The sequence below is a fragment of the Lacerta agilis genome, chromosome 5 (assembly GCF_009819535.1).
Source record: "Lacerta agilis isolate rLacAgi1 chromosome 5, rLacAgi1.pri, whole genome shotgun sequence".
NCBI lineage: Eukaryota > Metazoa > Chordata > Lepidosauria > Squamata > Lacertidae > Lacerta > Lacerta agilis.
The window spans coordinates 76,232,794-76,252,092 of record NC_046316.1 but is presented as its reverse complement, the minus strand read 5'-3'; the positions used below and the strand labels follow the sequence as shown (position 1 = coordinate 76,252,092).

General features: G+C 39.3%; 2 protein-coding genes across 2 annotated transcripts in view; both read right to left on the bottom strand.

Annotated features, from left to right (window-relative positions):
• The window catches only part of LOC117047416 (elongation factor G, mitochondrial-like), a 37,186-nt gene extending 36,876 nt beyond the window's left edge, over positions 1 to 310 (bottom strand). Inside the window, 1 exon segment of the mRNA XM_033150545.1 lies at positions 179 to 310. The gene's annotated coding sequence lies outside the window, so the exon portion shown is untranslated.
• Positions 311 to 5,108: 4,798 nt separating this feature from the next.
• LOC117046386 (myeloid leukemia factor 1-like) overlaps positions 5,109 to 19,299 on the bottom strand; it is a 15,070-nt gene continuing 879 nt past the window's right edge. Inside the window, 10 exon segments of the mRNA XM_033148186.1 lie at positions 5,109 to 5,152; positions 5,983 to 6,114; positions 6,336 to 6,495; positions 7,547 to 7,675; positions 8,055 to 8,141; positions 12,206 to 12,250; positions 13,257 to 13,301; positions 13,423 to 13,467; positions 18,857 to 18,927; positions 18,930 to 19,046. Coding sequence (XP_033004077.1) covers positions 5,109 to 5,152; positions 5,983 to 6,114; positions 6,336 to 6,495; positions 7,547 to 7,675; positions 8,055 to 8,141; positions 12,206 to 12,250; positions 13,257 to 13,301; positions 13,423 to 13,467; positions 18,857 to 18,927; positions 18,930 to 19,046 — 875 coding nt within the window.

Genomic DNA, 19,299 nt, shown 5'->3' with positions numbered 1-19,299 from the left:
CTACAGAAACTTCACCTGCAGGGCTTCTGTCTGCCATTCAACTCCATTTTTTACAAAATTTCGAGTACCGTCCCCAGCAGGACGTTGGGGATCCTGTCCAGGCAGCGTGGATTCTCGTTCTCATATCCCACCGAAACCCTGAATGGGGTTGCTGAGCCCCCTTCGCCGCCCTCAGTACCTGTCGCCGAGGCAACGCGGAGCCCACGATCCTCCGGCACCTCAACATGACGGGCAGCGCACACGCTTCCAGTCCCCGCCGCTGAATGTCACGCCGCCCACGACTCCGAGCCCCACTTCCTGCCTTAGCCGGCTTGCGCTTCCGGGGCAGGGCCATAGAGTTGCCCAGCGGACACTCCGCTGCAGCGCCCCTTTAGGGAGGAGGGAGGAACTGCTCCGAAGGGGAATCTGCTTTGGAAGGAAGGAAGCAACATTGCTTTTTCTCCCCTTGCCTTGTTTGCATGAGTAGTGTCCTCTCCCTACTCGGCCTCCAAATGGATTGTTTGCTCCCAGATCCATTGCCTCTGAAGGGAGGTGGATCAGGGTCTTAAGGTAGCTGTGCTCGAAGCAAAGGAATTCCAGCGTGAAGCTGCTGACATTTGAGATATATGTTCTTAGGACCCACGCTGTACAGTATTTGTTTTAAACAGTTATATTGTGTTTTTAAATTGGTGGGACCTTACAATGAAGCACAGGTCATAAATAAAAACTGCAAGTGTTGATGCAGGTATTTTCAAAAGTAAACCTTACCCAAGTGGGCACAAAACGAAGCTGAGAACTGAATCTCAATTTCATCCTGAGTGATGATAATTCTGTAGAAATCCCCATTTTAAGTGCACACACATCTCTAAAAGCCCAGTGACGTGAAATAGTATGATTACAGTGGTGTTGTGTATTTGTATTTGTGTATTGATGGGACACGGGTGGCGCTGTGGTCTAAACCACTAGCTCCTTGGGCTTGCTGATCAGAAGGTTGGGGGTTTGAATCCCTGCGACGGGGTGAGCTCGTTGCTCGGTCCCAGCTCCTGCCACCTAGCAGTTCAAAAGCAAGCCAAAAAGTGCAAGTAGATAAATAGGTAGCCTACTGCTCTCAGGAAGGTAAATGGCATTTCTGCGCTGCTCTGGTTTCGGTGTTCCATTGCGCCAGAAGTGGCTTAGTCATGCTGGCTACATGACCGAAAAACTGCAGACAAATGCCGGCTCCCTTGGCCTGTAAAGCAAGATGAGCGCCGCAACCCCAGAGTCGTATGTGACTGGACCTAACTGTCAGGGGTCCTTTACCTTTACATTTTACTGACGACGTTATCTCCAAGTTTAAAATGTTTTTATACACAGTTCTTGAGAAGGAACTGATATACTTTAGTTCAGGGGTCGGCAACCTAAGGCCCATAGACCCTCACTGCCCGCTCAGTCAGCTCCTGTGCGCCACGCTAAACCGGCGCAGAGCAGAGCGGGGACCGCCTTCCGCAACGCTGGCCAGCTTCCCATTGGCTGCAGGAAGCTCCTACAGCCAATGGGAAGCTGCACACGCCTCCTCCACCGGAAGCAGCTGGAAATAGCATTTGTACACACACTCTGGCCCACTGCAGCGTCTGCGGGACCGTGAACCAGCCCAAGCCACAAAAACTTTGCCTACCCCTGCTTTAGTTGTTTTTTTTTCAAGTTTAAGATTCTTGAATATTTGGGAGGTCAGCGTAACTAAGCAACTCAGGCCAGCCAAATAATGCATCTAGCCAGAGACTCATCAAGCTTCACTACTCTATGTTTGGCACTTCTAAATTGAGAATTAAAAGGCTGTACAGAATGTGGAATGCCACAAGCACATGCAGCACGGCTAGAACTTTGGAGGATCTTTCATGGACGGTGAAGAGAACCTTTTCAAACTAAAGCTTTTGCTGACAGTTTGATCCCAGCTGAAAGTTAGCTTTCTGAGCTTTAAAGATTGCTGTAAAAATATGTTCATCCCGAGTCAGGAAATGTGTTTTAAAAACTTTGCAATTACACATAAACTTGGTGTTACTAGTATTGGTAACATAAAACTGTCCTTTATGTATGCAGTGGCAAAAAAACAAACCCTAACTGATCAACTAGGTAACTAAACTAACCTTGTGAATGGCCAGGAACCACAGACACATGGAACTTAGGCTTTTATTATTGCCAACTGGGAGAACTAGAGGGGTGAGGCAAAATTTGAACTGGAGTTCACTCAGTCGCAGCACTACTGGCATCTGTTATGCAACTCTGCTTCTGAAAACTTGACTCAAGAATAAATTTCCTTTATTCTTATGGTCACAGACCAATGAGCTTGCTGAACTGAATGTTAACTTTGCACCGTTGTTTTATAGCAACAGAGGTAGGGCAGTTACTATAGATTTCACTCAAAAATCCAGGTAACCTGGCCAGGAAAAGTGGCATATGTAGAATACCTGCTGTCCTATAAAGGTGGTTTAATCCATGTTGGAGTTCCCTACATTAAGAGCAGGGAAGCAAACTGAACAGGTGGCAATTTCAAAATCTTTGTTTATTGCACTTCTTAGCTGATTACATGCCAACCATAATCTTAAATGGAAGGTAATAAATCAAGGGATTTATTTCTATGTCCCAGGGCAGAATCGTGTTTCCTGGCAGCATCTACTAGATTCTGTGAACCATCTTCACTAGTTTTAGAGAACTAGGCTCCTATTTTAGGGAGCTAGTGGTTTATGGACTACAATTTCAGCAAACAACATCTCTCCTACCCCTCCTGCCCAGGAAAAAAAAGTCTGGGGAATATAAGGTAAATTACAACTTTGGGAAATGTGATGCTAATACTCGCTTTTCTTAAAATATAATCATGCTGTTTCTCAGATATCCACTGTATGAAATGGCTATTTCTTAGCAGAAGATGTAACTCTCACAACTAGATGACAAGAAGTATAGCATTATGTTGAATAGACCTTTATTAATAAAGTGGCAAGTATTATTCATTAACTCTCCAATAGATTCATAAATTTTGAGAAAAACCAACCAATAGAAGAACTAGCAGCTCAAATAATGAGTATTAGCCTATCGTTTATTCAACATGAAGATATACATACATATAAATGTCTGTCGTGTGCAACTTTAAAGGGTTGAGTAATTGGTGATAGCCAGTGGTAAACATACTGAGAGTAGACCTATCGAAATCAAAGATCACTCACAGTATGCGTTAGCTGATTATCTTCTACAATAACATGCTGAAATATAATTAATTTGAACTTTCCTTTTTGTATATGTTGTACCTTCTGTTAATTACCTAACACACAACAATTCAAGTGTCAAAAGTTCAAGAAACTATACAAGAGCAATATTTGAACTGACAAGCCTTAACCAAACTTGTAATAACTCATTACTTCACTTAATTTACAGCTAACTGGCTGAATATGACCATACTAGGAAAAATGCTTTATGAAGTCTGATCTCTAAAACGAATGGGAGCCTCCTGTATATTTTACAGTGAAGACAAATCTAGCAAATCAGCTTCTTCACTGTTCTCTAAATCTAACAATGGATTTAAAATATGCCTAACTCAGTGTTGGGTTTAAGCCTAAGAAAGCAAGATGTCTTATTACAATTTTTTCTCTACAAATTTTCATTTTGTTTTGAAGGAAAACCCTCCACAATATCAAACACCCCCATCTTCCAATTTTTTCATCAACTACAACAACTTGCAAGAGAAAAAGAGAAGAAACCAACCAATAGAAGAACCAAAAATAATGAACAAGCAAGGGGGTAAAGTATGGTTGCAAAAGAAAAGAAGAAGATGCAGAGCATTAAATTGTTATGTGTAATATTAGATGTACCCTCAATCACCATTAGTGGTTTTTCTGCATTTTTGCTCCCATTTAGAAGGCTGAAGATGAAAAGGGCTTCAGTGGTCACTTTCTTTGAATTCCTACATGCACTACCAGCATCAAGTGGCCACAGTTTATATATTTTAAAGGGAATTTTAGCATTATAATATAAGGAACTGTAATAATTAGGTAGTGAAAGACAACCTACTTAATTCAACCACAGGGGAAACAAACCAGTACAATCCGATACAGAGATCCAAGTGAGTTATGTTGAGAAATTTAGAACCCATTTCTGGAGCTTATGTAATGTCCCAATGACTTAAGTGCAGCAATTCAGATTCTTCATGTTCTTTGCCCTCAGAAAGTATTATGGGGTCTATTTAGGCAATCTATATTGATAACATCTAAACAGCAATCAGATGCAACATGGAAACTGGATCAAGTTAGTTCATGGCTTTTCCATTCACAATTTATTTAAAAGCCCATTACATCTCATAATTAAATCCAGAAAATGTTTTTCCTTGACAAGAATGCTTACAAATTATACTTCTAGGTTGTTCTCTAGATCAAGTATGACTCCTAACTTAAATCTGCCCAAAAGGTTAGAGCTCATTTTAATATGTAGGACAGTAACTTTCTTACTATAGGAAGAGGCTAGTAACATGCATGTTAATCTTAGAAAAGAGCATGGTAGAACTGAAATAGAGGGTTATCTTTCAAGGAAGCAGAACAGCCAACAATTTAGGAAATGGTTGTTGTGTAAAGAGATATGCAAAACAGAAAAATTGTGATAAAATTCAATTTTATTTATGCAGCTTATCTATAATTTTTTTTTGCAAGGCTCATCAATATTCACTGTTGACTCATCAATATTGACTAGAAGTGTAGTATACATGCTACTTCGTAAAGTATTGCTTAATAGATCTAGATACTTCGTTACAATGCTTTAGACACTGACAGATTGGATCTTCACCAAAACTACACCCGTATTTCTTGAGTTAAAAGCTGCAGTTTATTAACTGTACTTTCTTGAATACTTGTACATGTAGCTGCAATGATACATATTTTATTTATTTATTTATTTTGGCTCTACACTTGCTGGAGCACTGTTAATGCAAACCATTTGCTTTGACATTCTGCCTCATACTAAAAAAAAATAACTCCATAAAGTGCTTTCCAGCATCAGTGTTTTTCCTTAACTACTCTCAAAGCCAAATGTTACCAAGGAGCTGGAGCTATCACAAACATTCAATAGTCAAGAGAGCAAAATTCACTACTGCTAGAAAAGAGAGCTTGGTCTTAAGTCATTGATCCAGAATTATTGCGTCCTCCGAAGAAACAGCCTGATGACATGAAACGCAACACAGCAATTTATTTTTTGCTGGTTTTGAGCGGAACATGTGATCCCTTGATATTGAGCTTCTCCACAGAAGGTTTAGGCTTCCTGGGTCCCTCAATGGATACCCTTGGGCGGGGGGTCTTCTCTCTGAAAATATTTAGAAAGATAGAATACTTGATGTTTGGTTATCCAAAACAACTTGCACGATATTAGTTGGTCAAATGACTTAAAGGGAAACAGGTTAGGAAAAATAAGGGCACTGAACTCTCATTGCCAGATAACAACCAAGCAACCGCAAAGGCTATATTGCATTATTATCAGTTTCCGCACAAAACTAGAAGGTGAAACCTGGTTTCAAACTCTCCCTCCCCTCTTTCATTTCGTTTTAAGAATTACAAGACTACTGCTTAAATCAATATACAGCCATAGGTAAATGCAGAGACTTTCCTAATGGGAGAGGGAGTGAAGTGGCCAGATATGGCACAGCCTTTTCCGCCCAGCCCAATTTACATTAATCTTAATCCATGTGGGGCCACTAGGTCAGTCACTTGTTTCTTCCACAGGCTCTTTTTCCCGAAGGTCCTTCTCATGAAGGTGTCAAACTGAAACTGGAAAGTTCATGATCAAGACTGGGTCTCCCACACCTCCAATCCAGCTGCAACACAAGTGTGCTTGCATGGGTGGTGCATTACAACACTTGTCAACAGCAGTCAGCAAATGCAATTGCACAAAACTGTCAAAGCACAGTAGACATCTGCTTCAATGAGAGCATTCTGACATTCATTTTCATACAGAAAACTGGGAAAGCAGCACAGCAAGACAACATGATTTTACCTCCTGTTGCGTCTTCCTTGCTTATGTGATGGCTGTTTCTATGTCTTGGTGCATCTATACCATTTCTTGTTCCTGAGGGCTTGTACCTCAGAATCTCCTTCTGCCATTGTTCATCAAATGCACGAGCTTCATCTGTGCAACAAATGAAATTTTAAAGTGAGCATCCTTACTTGATGCAACCAGTGCAGGAAGTGTTTAAAGGTACTATATCCCAATACAAACACGAACAGGGGGTGAAGTGGAGAGAAAACATACATACTAAATTTTATGTATATGTATGTGCACCTCTGTAAAACATTGGCAGAACTGTGTTACTACAAACAAAAACCCATGTAAGCCACAAGGCTTCTTACCTTCATCTAAATTGACAAATTCTTGATTCAGTTCCTCATCACCAGTTTTGTTGTTCTTGGCCTTCTGAACAACATGAGCACGATCTTGAATGTGATGACCAATAGACATTTTTTCAAGCCCACTTTCAGAATCTTTAAGTGCTTTTCTGGTTTCTTTAATCTGTACACACACACATAAATTAAAAAGTCACCACTGAGAAACAATATTTTCAGTTAGCATTTTGGATTTCCCTTTTCAAGCAAACTGTGCAAGATTATGAACACAGTGTATGCACATATCTTGTCTTTGCTATAAATACTGTAGGGAATGAAGTGAAAAGAAAACAGTATGTCAAACACACAACAAATGCTAACATCGGAACACAACATAGAACCAAACACAGTTTGAGCTTTACCTTCATTTGTAGTGCAGCAGTTCCACTTTTAAGAGATAAGCAGCTGTTCCATTTGAAAAACACTTGTTTCTTCAGCAGCAAGAACTGATGCAGCAAAAAGAGGGCGGACAAGGCAAATACCCAGTTGTGTACTTAGTACTTTTCCTTGCATTCACTATTACTTGTTGAACTATGGCCACAACATGCATGTCTATGATCCACACAAAAAAGGAGCTGAGATCTATTCCTACTACCTCAAGGTCTTGATATTATTCTCTGTTAGAATGGTTTCAAAAACCACCAAAGCTAATCTAAATATAGCCTGTGAATGGACCTTTTGGCTACAGAGATAAGTGTGTGTTGGTATTTGCTACATGAAAGGGGCACCAATGATTAGTATGTCATGCTAACCAACTTGAAAATCTTGGCTTCTGCTTATCGGCATGCTCATAGGTATATTATTAGAAGCTTTTTGATAACCAAGTACTGGCAAGAGCTCTGAAGTGATCTGCTATAAGTTATTTTCAACAGCCTTCTGCTTATATATAATCATTCATGAACCTGACTTCAGGGTTCAAATTCAAATTTCTCAACAAAATTAGATGTAACAGCTGTGAGGAAGCCAATGAAAGGGCATCTTAAGCATTATGTAAGCGTTTAAAAGTCAAGTACTTGGTCTGAACAGATGACACCTATTTTATGCCACTGCCAGTTATATAGGATATATTCATGTGTATTGTTGCTTAGCTTCTTCAATGTTCCTCTTCAACTAATCTCACTGATAAATGAGTGATTCATCTCAACGGGGAACCCCCAAACCCCAAGAGACTAACTTACCCCTCCTGGAGCCACACGTGTCTGAGCTGAAGCCTGGAAAACCTTTGGAGGTTCATCACCCTTCTTGGAATAAGTCATCACTGAGGAAGAACTGAACGAGTGACCATTTGGATCAAGTGCCATTTTATCCTGAAGTTAAACATAATAAATGATTAAGAACAGCATAAACACCAAGACAGCAGTCCATAGCAGAAGCCTAGATTTAATGTTGTACATTGCTCCATTTAGATAAGGTGAAAATCTTATGGGACTGCAACTCTCTCTAGTCTTCAAAATCCCATAATGGCTGTCCTAAGCCTGCAAAGTGTTCAGAATGACTAAGCAGTGAAGCCATTCACTTGGAGAACAGAATTTAGAACCACACTTATTTTACATAACAGCAGATTTGTAAGCAGCCGCTTGCATGGGCACCTGAAGCATGTAAACATGCACTCTAGGACACCATATGAATTTAATGAAGAATGCTTGTGTAGTTTTTAGTTTAACATTAAGGAAAATACCAACTTACAAAATTTCTGTGCAATTCCATCATACTGTTTCTCATGTTTGACATCATTCTGTCCATTGCAGAGAAATGATCCCTGAAATCCATGTTCTGCCAGAAGAAAATTGAAAAGATAATTAGAGAGAAACATACATTCACCATGAGGTTCTTGACACAGTTTATTTATATATATATATGCACACACATACATTTTTACTTCTTTGAAGGGCACACCAGAAGAAGGGACGCGGCCACCTTTAATAATCCCCATTTAAAAAAAACACAAGCGAACATTAAAAGCAAGCAAGAGTACCAGGGTAAAAAGTAAGAGTACAAGGTACAACAAAGATTCCATGTGTGTGAGGTGGTGAGCACATGATGCTTTTTAAACCAAGCATTTTGATTTGATTTGTATCTGTCTTTCCTCCTCTGCAAATCTAATAGCAGCTGGGAAGCAGGAAGTAATTCAGAGTGCAGAAAAGGCATTAGTTAGAAAGGCTTAGGCACCTTCTTCCAAAGTGACACTTCCCCATTTTCCAAAGCAGCCCTGAGGGGTTTCTAATTAGCAAAACCAAAACCATGGCAGATCCCATGTGACCTCTAGTTTGGCCCTTAGTCTACTAGAGAGGAAAGTGTGAGAGGCTTTTTGAAATACAGTTCTCTAGAGGGATCAGAAAGGCTTTTCTCATTAACCTCAAATGAACTTGGTCAAAAGATGGACTGATTTCATGTAAGAATTTTTAGGATAGATTTCCCAGGCATTGTAAAGTTCTGAAATCCTACTGCACAGTAACTGCCTGAAGTAACTATCACAAAGGTAACTAAAGTAATGTAATGTTGGGGGGAAAGCCAACTCAAAAAATGAAAGCCCTCCACAAGTGAATTGGAGAATGTTGCAAGATATTAAAAGGCAACACCTTGTTTCTGCCTTTTTTCTTTTATACAGTATCACTATGTAGTTATTCAATGGGGTAAAGGGAACAAAAATTATTATTTTTATCATTAAATGCTCAAAAAAGCTGCACTCTTTTGTATGGACTATTTGAATTGGCTAAGCCTAGATCAGGAATTTATGAGTTGATGAAAGAATCTGTGACTCAGATTCCAGTCTATGATTTATTATATGTAATTTAGGAATAAAATTTCACTTGCTGCAAAGGAAAATGTGGTCTGTTGAGAGTGCACAACAAGTAGGCTCATATGAAAGACTGTTGACTTGGCTCCAGTGTCTGTTATGACTTCTCAGTTACCAAGGCTTCCGTTTACACAGATACCATTTGTCACATGCATTCCAGCCGATGGATTACTAGCACAGGACACATGAAACATTAGCAGAAGCATGCAAAAGCCTTTATAGGAAGTAAACTGGACTCGCTGAGAGGATTAATGTAAGATATAATGGTGACTTTATGTACCATGTGTAGTGGAAAATGCGAGAGAAAAACTGAGGTGTAGGTTTGGCTTTACGCAGCCAACCCTTCCTGTGAGTCCTTGCATGAGAGCACTCCTGTCCTTGAGAGTGGCCCAGTTGGGGCTTCATTGCCCAGATTAGGAGACCTAATCTGCATAGGTAATGGCTGTGGAGACATCCAGCCCCACCTGGTTGAGGCAGGTACAAATAGTGCAGGGCAACGTGGTTGAGGAGGAAGAGGATAATGGACCAAACACTGCTGAGGCTTCCCACAGTTGGATCCGGGGGGGGGGGCTGTTTCTTTGGAACTGTTCCTTTGGGGTTATTTCTCGTTGTAAGGAGGTTTCCTGTTTGAGGGGGGGTTTGTTGTTGCTGTTTATGAGGTTTTCCTATTCTGTTCAAATCAAAATATATTCTCCCTCATAGACTGAGTACAAAAGATCTTTTAAAGAACCTGCAGTATTACAGTGGTGCCTCGCAAAACGAAATTAATTCGTTCCGCGAGTTGTTTCGTATTGCGAAAAATTCGTCTTGCGAAGCACGGTTTCCCATAGGAATGCATTGAAATTAAATTCCCATAGGAATGCATTGAAATTTTCGTCTTGCGAAGCATGGCCATAGAAAATTCGTCTTGCGAGTCACCTAAAAAAAGGCAAAACCCTTTCATCTAGCGAGGTTTTCGTTGTGCGAGGCATTCGTCTTGCGAGGTACCACTGTAATTGGCAAAACACTGTGTGCCAAAAAGCTTCACATTCATTGGCAATTTAACTCAAATTCTGTGCAGAACTGGGCACATCTTATAGATATTTGCGTGGTATAGTATATTTTTCTATGCTAGGCTGCAAACAGATCTGAAATTTTTGAGGGCCAGGGAAGCAGAAAGAAAGTGAAGCAAATAAAAAATGGCCAGGGAAACTGAACCTCAAGAATAGTAAATGGTATACCTTCCAGAGAAAACAAGAAGCTGTGGCATTAACTTCCAAACCATAATTTCTGGAAGCTTCATCAAAGCATCTCTGATTATTTAAACTTCAACAGACAATGGTACCCATACATTTATAAACTGTCTCCTGGAATTACGTAGACCAAAAAAACAGTTGTTTTTCTTATAAGAGCAATGCTCCCTGCATTCCATGACCAGTGAATCCACAACCCTGTGGAATACACTCGGATGCAAAACATAATGTGGAGGAACAATTCAGACTGATAAGAAAATTATTATGAAATGTATATTTGTACCTCTTACTTTCTTTTTCCTTTCTGGAGTTTCTGCTTTTATTCTTTTCTTTTTTGCTCCCTCTACATAAGTTTCTATATTTTCTTGTTTTGTTTAAGTTTGTCCATTTTGATTTATGTATATGTGCGATATAATCAATTTTTTAAAAATTACTAACTTCAAAATTATAATAGTCCTAGGCGAAGCACGGAAAGAAAGGAAGCAATTTTTCAAGCTCAGCGAGAAGTCAGCAATAGAATGCCAACAATTAAGAGTCAAAGTTGTTAGATAAGCTTGTGAAGACAACCAAACTTCAAAGCATATCCCAACCACATTTAGCTAGACTTGTCTCCCTAGCTTCCAGTAAAAGGCATTGTGAGATATCCATTCTACACTTAATGGATTGTGAGGGAGGAAAGAAATAATTTTACTGCTATTTATCTTCTTGCAAGCAGAGAACCCAATGCGTTCAAATCTGTACTTTAACACTGAAGAGGGGACCAGAGCATTAAAAGAATTAACATTTAAAAAAACAACTGATGGGGGGGGGGTTGCATTACAGATGTCCACTGCTTCTTTGAAAGCTATGTGAGTGCTCCTATGCTGGAATAATCCTGCAAAATAGCAGGCTAAATACCACAGAGCAGTGCAAGGTACACAGATGCGAAGAGTCTCGCTCATCACTAAAAGCAACATTCTAGATGTTGTTGGACAATTCTCATCAGTCCCAGACAGCATGGCCAATGGTCAGTGATGATGGAGGTTTAGTCCAACAATATATGGAGGGACAAAGGTTCCCTGCCTTGAGTAACAGTATCATAGACATTATCACACTCCACAGCAACAGCAGTGGACACATGCCAACAGGAAGAAGGGGAAGACGTGCAAAGGAAGAAATCAGTAAACAAACAAACAAGTTTTTCCAACTTGAATGCTAGGAAAATGTAGCGCCTCTATAGTAGAAGTACTACTTTTCAACATTCATTCGAAAAAGGTCTCGGAAGAAACCCAAAGGGGATAAAGATTCCTTAAAGAAGTTTCTGGGTATCTACCACATTTCAGAGAAATGTTATTCAAGGTCAAAGGAGAGAAGCCCATGTCATTAGCATAGTAGACCCAAAGCAGAACCAGCCACTTGCTTGATATAGTGCTATTTTCTAGTAACGTAACTTTTGGAATGTGCACTATTCTATGCATATTAAAAATAGCATGAGTCCAATAAATAACATTCTAGACCTCTCTCAATGCAAACACCACTACTGTACTCCAATTCATTGTAACAAAAACAGTTCAGAGACTTTATGGAAAGCTTAAGTGTGTTTTTACCCTTGTGGCAATTTATTTCATGCATGCAGAAAAGAGAGATGGTCTTGCATATTAGCATAATTTCAGTCTACACTGGAAGTTTAATAGTTCACAAATGGGGGGGGGGATTCTAAAATGCATTTCACAAGGCTTACTGCATTGTGGGAGGGGGCAGAAACAGAACCAGACAGACATGCCCACACCAGCAAAAAATTAGAAACTCGTGTTGTTTAGTATACTAACCATGCCACCAAAACAGCCAAATGGCATAAGAGGGAAACTCATTGCCTGAAAGAGAAATACCAGCTCATATAAATTACTGCATTAGTGCTATTGTCTAAAGCAGCCTTCGCCAACCTGGCAACCTCTTGATGGGAGACTATAACTCCCATCAGCATCGCAAAGTCTGGTCTAAAGAATGAAAGCATGCAGGGTACATTCAGATGGTGGGTTTTCAGGAAATCATCTGCTGCTATTTGCATAAGTGGCACAGCTCACACTTTTTGCCACTTAGTTTACCTTCTAAATTTTGAGTGACATTTTCACCTTACTGAAGAGGCTGTATGTGCTATTGGCCCAGGCAAATGTGTTGTACCATCATCCTGCCTTGTCTCCTTTTTTACTGGAACTTTTGTCACCCCAACACTTGAAATTCCAGCATTGTACTTGATCACCTAGGAATTTCATAAATTTCCAGCTGCAGATTTAACATGCTATAAACTAACTTAGTTATGTCATAATCCCAGAGCTCAGCTACTTCATTAACCTGACTTATTACTGCTGGCCCATTTGAGACAATTTGGGACAATTTGGGGAGCAGACCAGTGCAAATGGAATTGTGCAAACTCAGCACTGTTCACACAACAACTTTAAAAAACTGAACCTAAACTTCCAACAGAGTGGAAGAGGAAACTTGTATGCAGGAGATGTATTTTTTTTATTTATATTTTATTGAAAACATTTCAATTAAACAAAATAAAGTGAAAAAGACAAAAAAGGAAACTAAAGGTACATAAAAAACACAACAAAAAGAAAAGAAAGAATGGAAAGAAAAACACTATAATTCCATACATACTTGTCAAATAAAAATGCTTTTAAATGCAATTATTAATTTAATCCATGTACATTATTTTTAACGTACTATATTTTTTATAAATGCAGGAGAAGTATTTTACGGTTTCTTCTGGGACAGAGAAGGACCAAAAACTAAAGTGAATACTATTCGGATGGGCCCTTAGGACAACAACATGCTTATATCACCAAGCATTAGAGATCTGTATTTTAGTATACTGACCATGCCACCAAAACTGCCAAAAGGCATAAGCGGAAAACTCGCTGCCTGAAAAAAAGCATCAATTCATGTAAATTTGTATATTAGTAACATGGTTTAAAGATTAAAATACAGAAGGAAGGCATGCCCAGATCACCAGAAGACAGAGTTTAGCATTTAGTATACTAACCATGCCACCAAAACTGCCAAAAGGCATAAGGGAACAGCTCATCGTCTGAAAGAAAAATATCACCTTATGTGAATTGGGGCACTACAACGTGTGTCAAATGGTTCAAATTAATAGGGGGAAACTAAAAACTCCCTAACTCAAATTTAAATAAGGCAGAACATAACCAAAACAATGAAGGACCAAAATAGATGTGACAGGCAGCCATACTGTTTACATGTAAGCAGGGGGTGGGTTTAATTTTCACTACTGGAGGGATAAGACAAACCCTCCACCACGTAATCTTCATATGATCCATTATCCAAACTCCTCCCATCACAACCTGGATCCAGTATCTGAAGTGAACTACCTGAGTGAACCGTGCCATGGGCAACAAGCATCAAACAAGAAAGACAAGGGAAGCATCCCTATGCATCCCTTTTGATGCTACAATTAGATGTACATGACCAGGGAAATGTGAAGAGAAATGGCTGCTTCTGTCACATCTAATGTGGCCCCGAGATAGGCACTTTCAATTTAAACATAGTTTATATTAAGTTTGAATACATGTGCTTTTGTGTACCAAGTATTGCCATGTACCTTAAGTTCTGTACAGTACTTTACAGTTTTCCTGCTTTTCCAGATATTGAATTCTATTTACCGGTATTTGCAGTCACGATTAGCCAGTTCAGATGGAGAGAAGTTGATTAAAACCAACAAATCTGTTCCAACTCAACAGATAAATTTTGGCAACTAAATTTCAAAGAGCTAGAATAAACTGCAGGTCACAAAAATTAAAATAAGTGATGCAGCTACTCTGCTACAAGCATTCATTTTTATGTAAAAGCAAGAGATTAATGTAGAGTTAGCAATGAAATACATACATATTCTCTAAAATATTCATAGAACCCTGGCGTTAAACCAAATCATCTCTCCCATGTCAGCAGTTTCAAAGGTCATTGCAAAGAAGTTCTGAGTAAATCTATCACCATATACAGAATGGTCTGACTTATAAATCCACAGTGAAGAAATTATATGCTAGTACACACATATAAATAGATGATGCTATAAACACCATCTAATATGAGAATTCAGCCAACTGGTCTTGAATATCTCTGCATGAAAAAATGATTGGAGAGTCTGGATATAAATCTGAATTCCCAAAAGCATACATGAAAGGTATACTTACATCAAGCTATCATATCAAAATGTATTTTACTACAATAGTCATTTTGTACTTATTCATTTAACACTATGTTTTACAATGCAAAGGCTCATGGACATGCAGAGCCAACTCTGCCCATCTATAACCTACCATCTGTATCCCCTGCAATCCTGAAACTCATTTATTTATTTCTATCCTCATGTAATCCCCACTCCTTTGTTTCCCCAGAGTAAGAGAACTTCATTTGGCTCTCGCAAAGTAACTTTACTTTATTTTGGAGGGCAGGAGGATTTCAGACACACACATCTTCCCAGCACTCAACCAAAGATGAGTATTTATTCAGGTAAGTGATGCTGCCACAGCAGCCTGTTTTGCAATACAGTAAAAAGTAAGTAAGCTTACACACATTCAATTTGTGCATTCAGCTTTATGTGCTGGCAGTTGCACCCACCATTGTACCTCATGTGTTTTGACTATATGCAGTTTTGGCTTTAGGTGCAATCCCCAGAATGTAACCCCTACGTAAGTTGCAGTCTTACTGTATATTGTTTGGCCTTCCACAAATACGGACTAGAAGCTTTTCAGCAGCAGCTGGAATAGTCCAGATTGCTCTAATTGGTGTTAAGATTAATCTCTTAAGGGGGGTGTAAAAAAAGAGATTAATCTCTTAACGAAGGAACATTTTTAACATTATGTATGACCAATTCCAATTAGACTACTGATGGCTGCAAATTTTCTAAGAAGCGGGTTGCTTCATGTTAACTGGGCCTGATTTCATTAAGAGAACGGAAAGGAAATAATAATGCTAAATAACAGACAAAAGCAATACGTGGAAGTAACATAAGCTCACATCATTTCAGAGGGAGAATCAGTTTAAACACTACTCTTAGAGAACTTGATTGTTTCCAGGTTTCTACACATTATGTCCTTGTAAAATGAATGCAATAACACACAGTCTGCGTAAATTCAAGAACTAATAATATGATCAGGTGCATAGACAGTCATCATCACAGCAGCCTTACTTCCTAAATGCAAAGCCCCTCCAGCTGGGTAATTCTATCCCCCAGTCAGACTCTCACTGCTTTGGTGTATCCTTCTGTAACTGGATATATTGAGACCTAGGATTGTTTTCAGCTCCTAAAAAAGCATTGCACTCTGGTTATAAACTGCAGCCCCCTTTGTATGCTTACAGTGAGGGGGTAAGTATTTGATCCCCTGCTAAATTTGCCCGTTTGCCCTCTGACAAAGAAATGACCAGTCCATAATTTTAATGGTAGGTTTATTGTAGCTGTGAGAGACAGAACAACACAGGAAAAACCCCAGAAACCAGAAGACAAAACAAAATCGAAAATTCTTTCTAGTAGCACCTTAGAGACCAACTGAGTTTGTTCCTGGTATGAGCTTTCGTGTTCATTTATCTGAAGAAGTGTGCATGCACACGAAAGCTCATACCAGGAACAAACTCAGTTGGTCTCTAAGGTGCTACTAGAAAGAATTTTCGATTTTTTTGACTATGGCAGACCAACACGGCTACCCACCTGTAACCAGAAGACAAAAGTCAGAGATCGATGTGCATTATGTGAGTGAAATAAGTATTTGATCCCCTATCAACCAGCCAGATGTCAGGCTACCTGGTATCTTCACTGTATGTAACGAGCTGAGATTAGAAGCACCTGCTGTAAGGGGAGGTCTTACCTGTAATCCCAGCTCATTACAGTACCTATACAAAAGACACCTGTCGACAGAAGCAATCAATCCAGCAGATTCCAAAGTAGCCACCATGACCAAGACCAAAGAACTGTCCAAGGATGTCAGGGACAAGATTGTAGACCTGCACAAGGCTGGACTGGGCTACAAGACTATTGCCAAGCAGCTTGGTGAGAAGGTGACAACAGTTGGTGCAATAATTCTCAATGGAAGAAACACAAATAACTGTCAACCTCCCTCAGTCTGGGGCTCCATACAAGGTCTCATTTCGTGGAGTTGCAATGATCATGAGAACAGTGATGAAACAGCCCAGAACTACATGGTAATTTCATGAAGGGCTTATTAGGCCCCCCAAAACACATTATAATCCTAAATAGCATGCTTACAAAGTTTGGGGGTTTTTAGACCATAAAAAGTCACATACAATACAGTGTCAGGATACTTAGTCATTGAACTTTAAAATACTGTAATCTGCCACGTGCAACAAAGAGTGTTGTATGTGTACTCTACTTCAAAAGGTTAGACACTGTTTCAGCTGCTGTCAACTAATATGATTTTTTAATTTATTTGTTCAAAACACAATGCTATGCTACAACTCTCATCATCTCTGACCATCAACCTTGCTGGCTGGGACCAATGGAAGTTCAAAGTTCAAAACATCCAGCAGGCTACAGGTTCCCCAACTCTGCTACAGAGAAGTTTTAAGACACAACTATATGACAAAACAACAACAAAGCATATAGATTTGTCTGCATCAAATACTTGAAAAAAAATTATTTTGCCATTGCCAGAAAAACAAGCTTGTAAAAAACTTGAATGACTGAAAGAACTCTATTTAGAAACAGTGCTTAGGCAGTGTCTATGTGTTCCAACAACTGCTGTACCAACTTGGCACATCAATTTAAATGCAATTGTTTCAGATAGGTGAATTGAATGGGCATACTTACACATACCAAGTATGCTTATAAGGAACATATTCTGGGCCCTTTTCTGTTCAACCAGGTCAGAATAACTCCCCAATTTCTTATCCATGTAAGACGAATCTCCACAGCCAAAAAGATTTCTACTGTCCGGTGTAGAGTTGTGCAATGGTTTAAGATAGCTTCCCAAGTTCTAACGTACTCTTTTAGATGTGCAATATGTATGACAGGCACTCAGAGCAAGAGTGTTTGGAATTTGTTTTTTAAGTAATAGCAAATAAATGTGAGGCTTAATGGGGGTGTTTGCATTGCTCTCTGGTCTTTTTAAAAGACAAATGATTAGTTAACTATGTATTCTTTTCTGAATTGTAGACATAAGCCTGTAATTCAAAGCAGGGGTGGGGTACCTCTTTCAGCTCAAGGGCCACATTCCATTCTGGGCAACCTTTTGAGGGTCACATAACAGTGAGTACAGCAGCTAATGTCATTTTTTTTTTTACTTCTGTACAATACACTAGTTTCTGCATACATTCCCACACACCCCTGTATCCTCCTGGAGACAAGCAAGAGCCATTACCAGAGTTCAGGGAGACGTTCAACTAAATAAATTCCCAGGCTTGCAATTGCAACAAAAGATGGAGAAGCCCAAGTGCATCTTTGCATATCTGATTAAATGTTTAAACATTTGCTGAAAAGTCTGATGCTGCTCACAAAAGCAGAACTGAATCTTAAGCAAACCTAACTGTTACGTTACAAATAGAAATGCTTCTAAACTAGAAGCATAAGATCTGGTGGCTACCCTGCAGGTGACAGTTTCTGCTGCTGCTAGTTTTATTAAAGCATCAGTTCCCGCTGTATAGTTTACTGATCTTGGCACAATTCCACATCCCCTGTGGTTATGTTACCCATGAATGCAAATTCCACAGGCTTAGTTTTGACACTAAGTAGCCAAAGAGAATATTGTAAAAGTCAACATACCTAAATAAATACACAGTCTTCCAAACCCCAGGAACCAAAACAAAAATGTAACCATCACATTATTTTGAAGCAGAAATATTACTTTATCATTACACAAGTGGATACCTTGTACAATAGTGAATATTAAGTAAAGCAAAAAGTATTACAGTTTCATATTTGAAGTTGCTATGTCTATTAAGTTTCCTGTCAATTTATTTAAGTTGTTTATCAGCTGATGCCAAGACTTGCAATGTCAGCAAGACTGCAACCCTAACCATGTCCATTCACAAGTTAAGTCCTTTTGAATTCAATGGGGCTCACCATTAGGATTGCAGCCTTAGATGGAATATACTATCACGTCACTAAGCATGATTTATAGTACTATTACAGGTTTGCATAATCAGATAAACTTAAGGATCAATGTGCCAACTAATACATCTTTCTACAGGAGACGGGATCAGTTAGAATGCAAGCTTCAACACCTTAAACCCTGTTTAGTTTATTTGCTCCATGAGTTAATATTCTAGGTTTTGGTGGTTATTTACAAGAGAGTTAAATCATTATCTCTAATTTACATGAGAGATGCACCAAGAGTAAACTGACTGGCCTAAGTACCAAACCATCAACTGGGGGAAGTGGAGAAGCAAGCTGAGATCCACCTACTTTGTCACTGATTACAGGTAATCTGCACGACTATAAAATGACATACCTTGTGATTGTCTCTTAAAGCAACCTGAGAATCAGGACGTCCTCTATGATGTACAGCTCCTTCCCCACCATCTTAATTGAGAGGAATGGATCTCGTCCAAAAGGTTCAGATAAGAAACGACGCATATGATCATTGTGTGCGGCAAATGGATCCCTAAAGATAATATTAAAGGGGGAGAAGAAAGAAACAGCTCATATACCCATGCATTTAGGAAAAACAGACAAGATTCCAAGGTGTAAAACTGGAGAGAGTGCAGTGTTTACCCTACTTAGGACAGCCACAGCATACTGCTGTCTTAAATTAAAATCAATACACATTTCGCTGTTACACAAAGAATATTAGTAAGTGGCATACCCAAAATAGTGACTCATACAGAGAGGCAACACGACATCCTCTAAGGTCAGATAATTTTGTAAAAGGTAAATGGGTTCATTCAATCATTA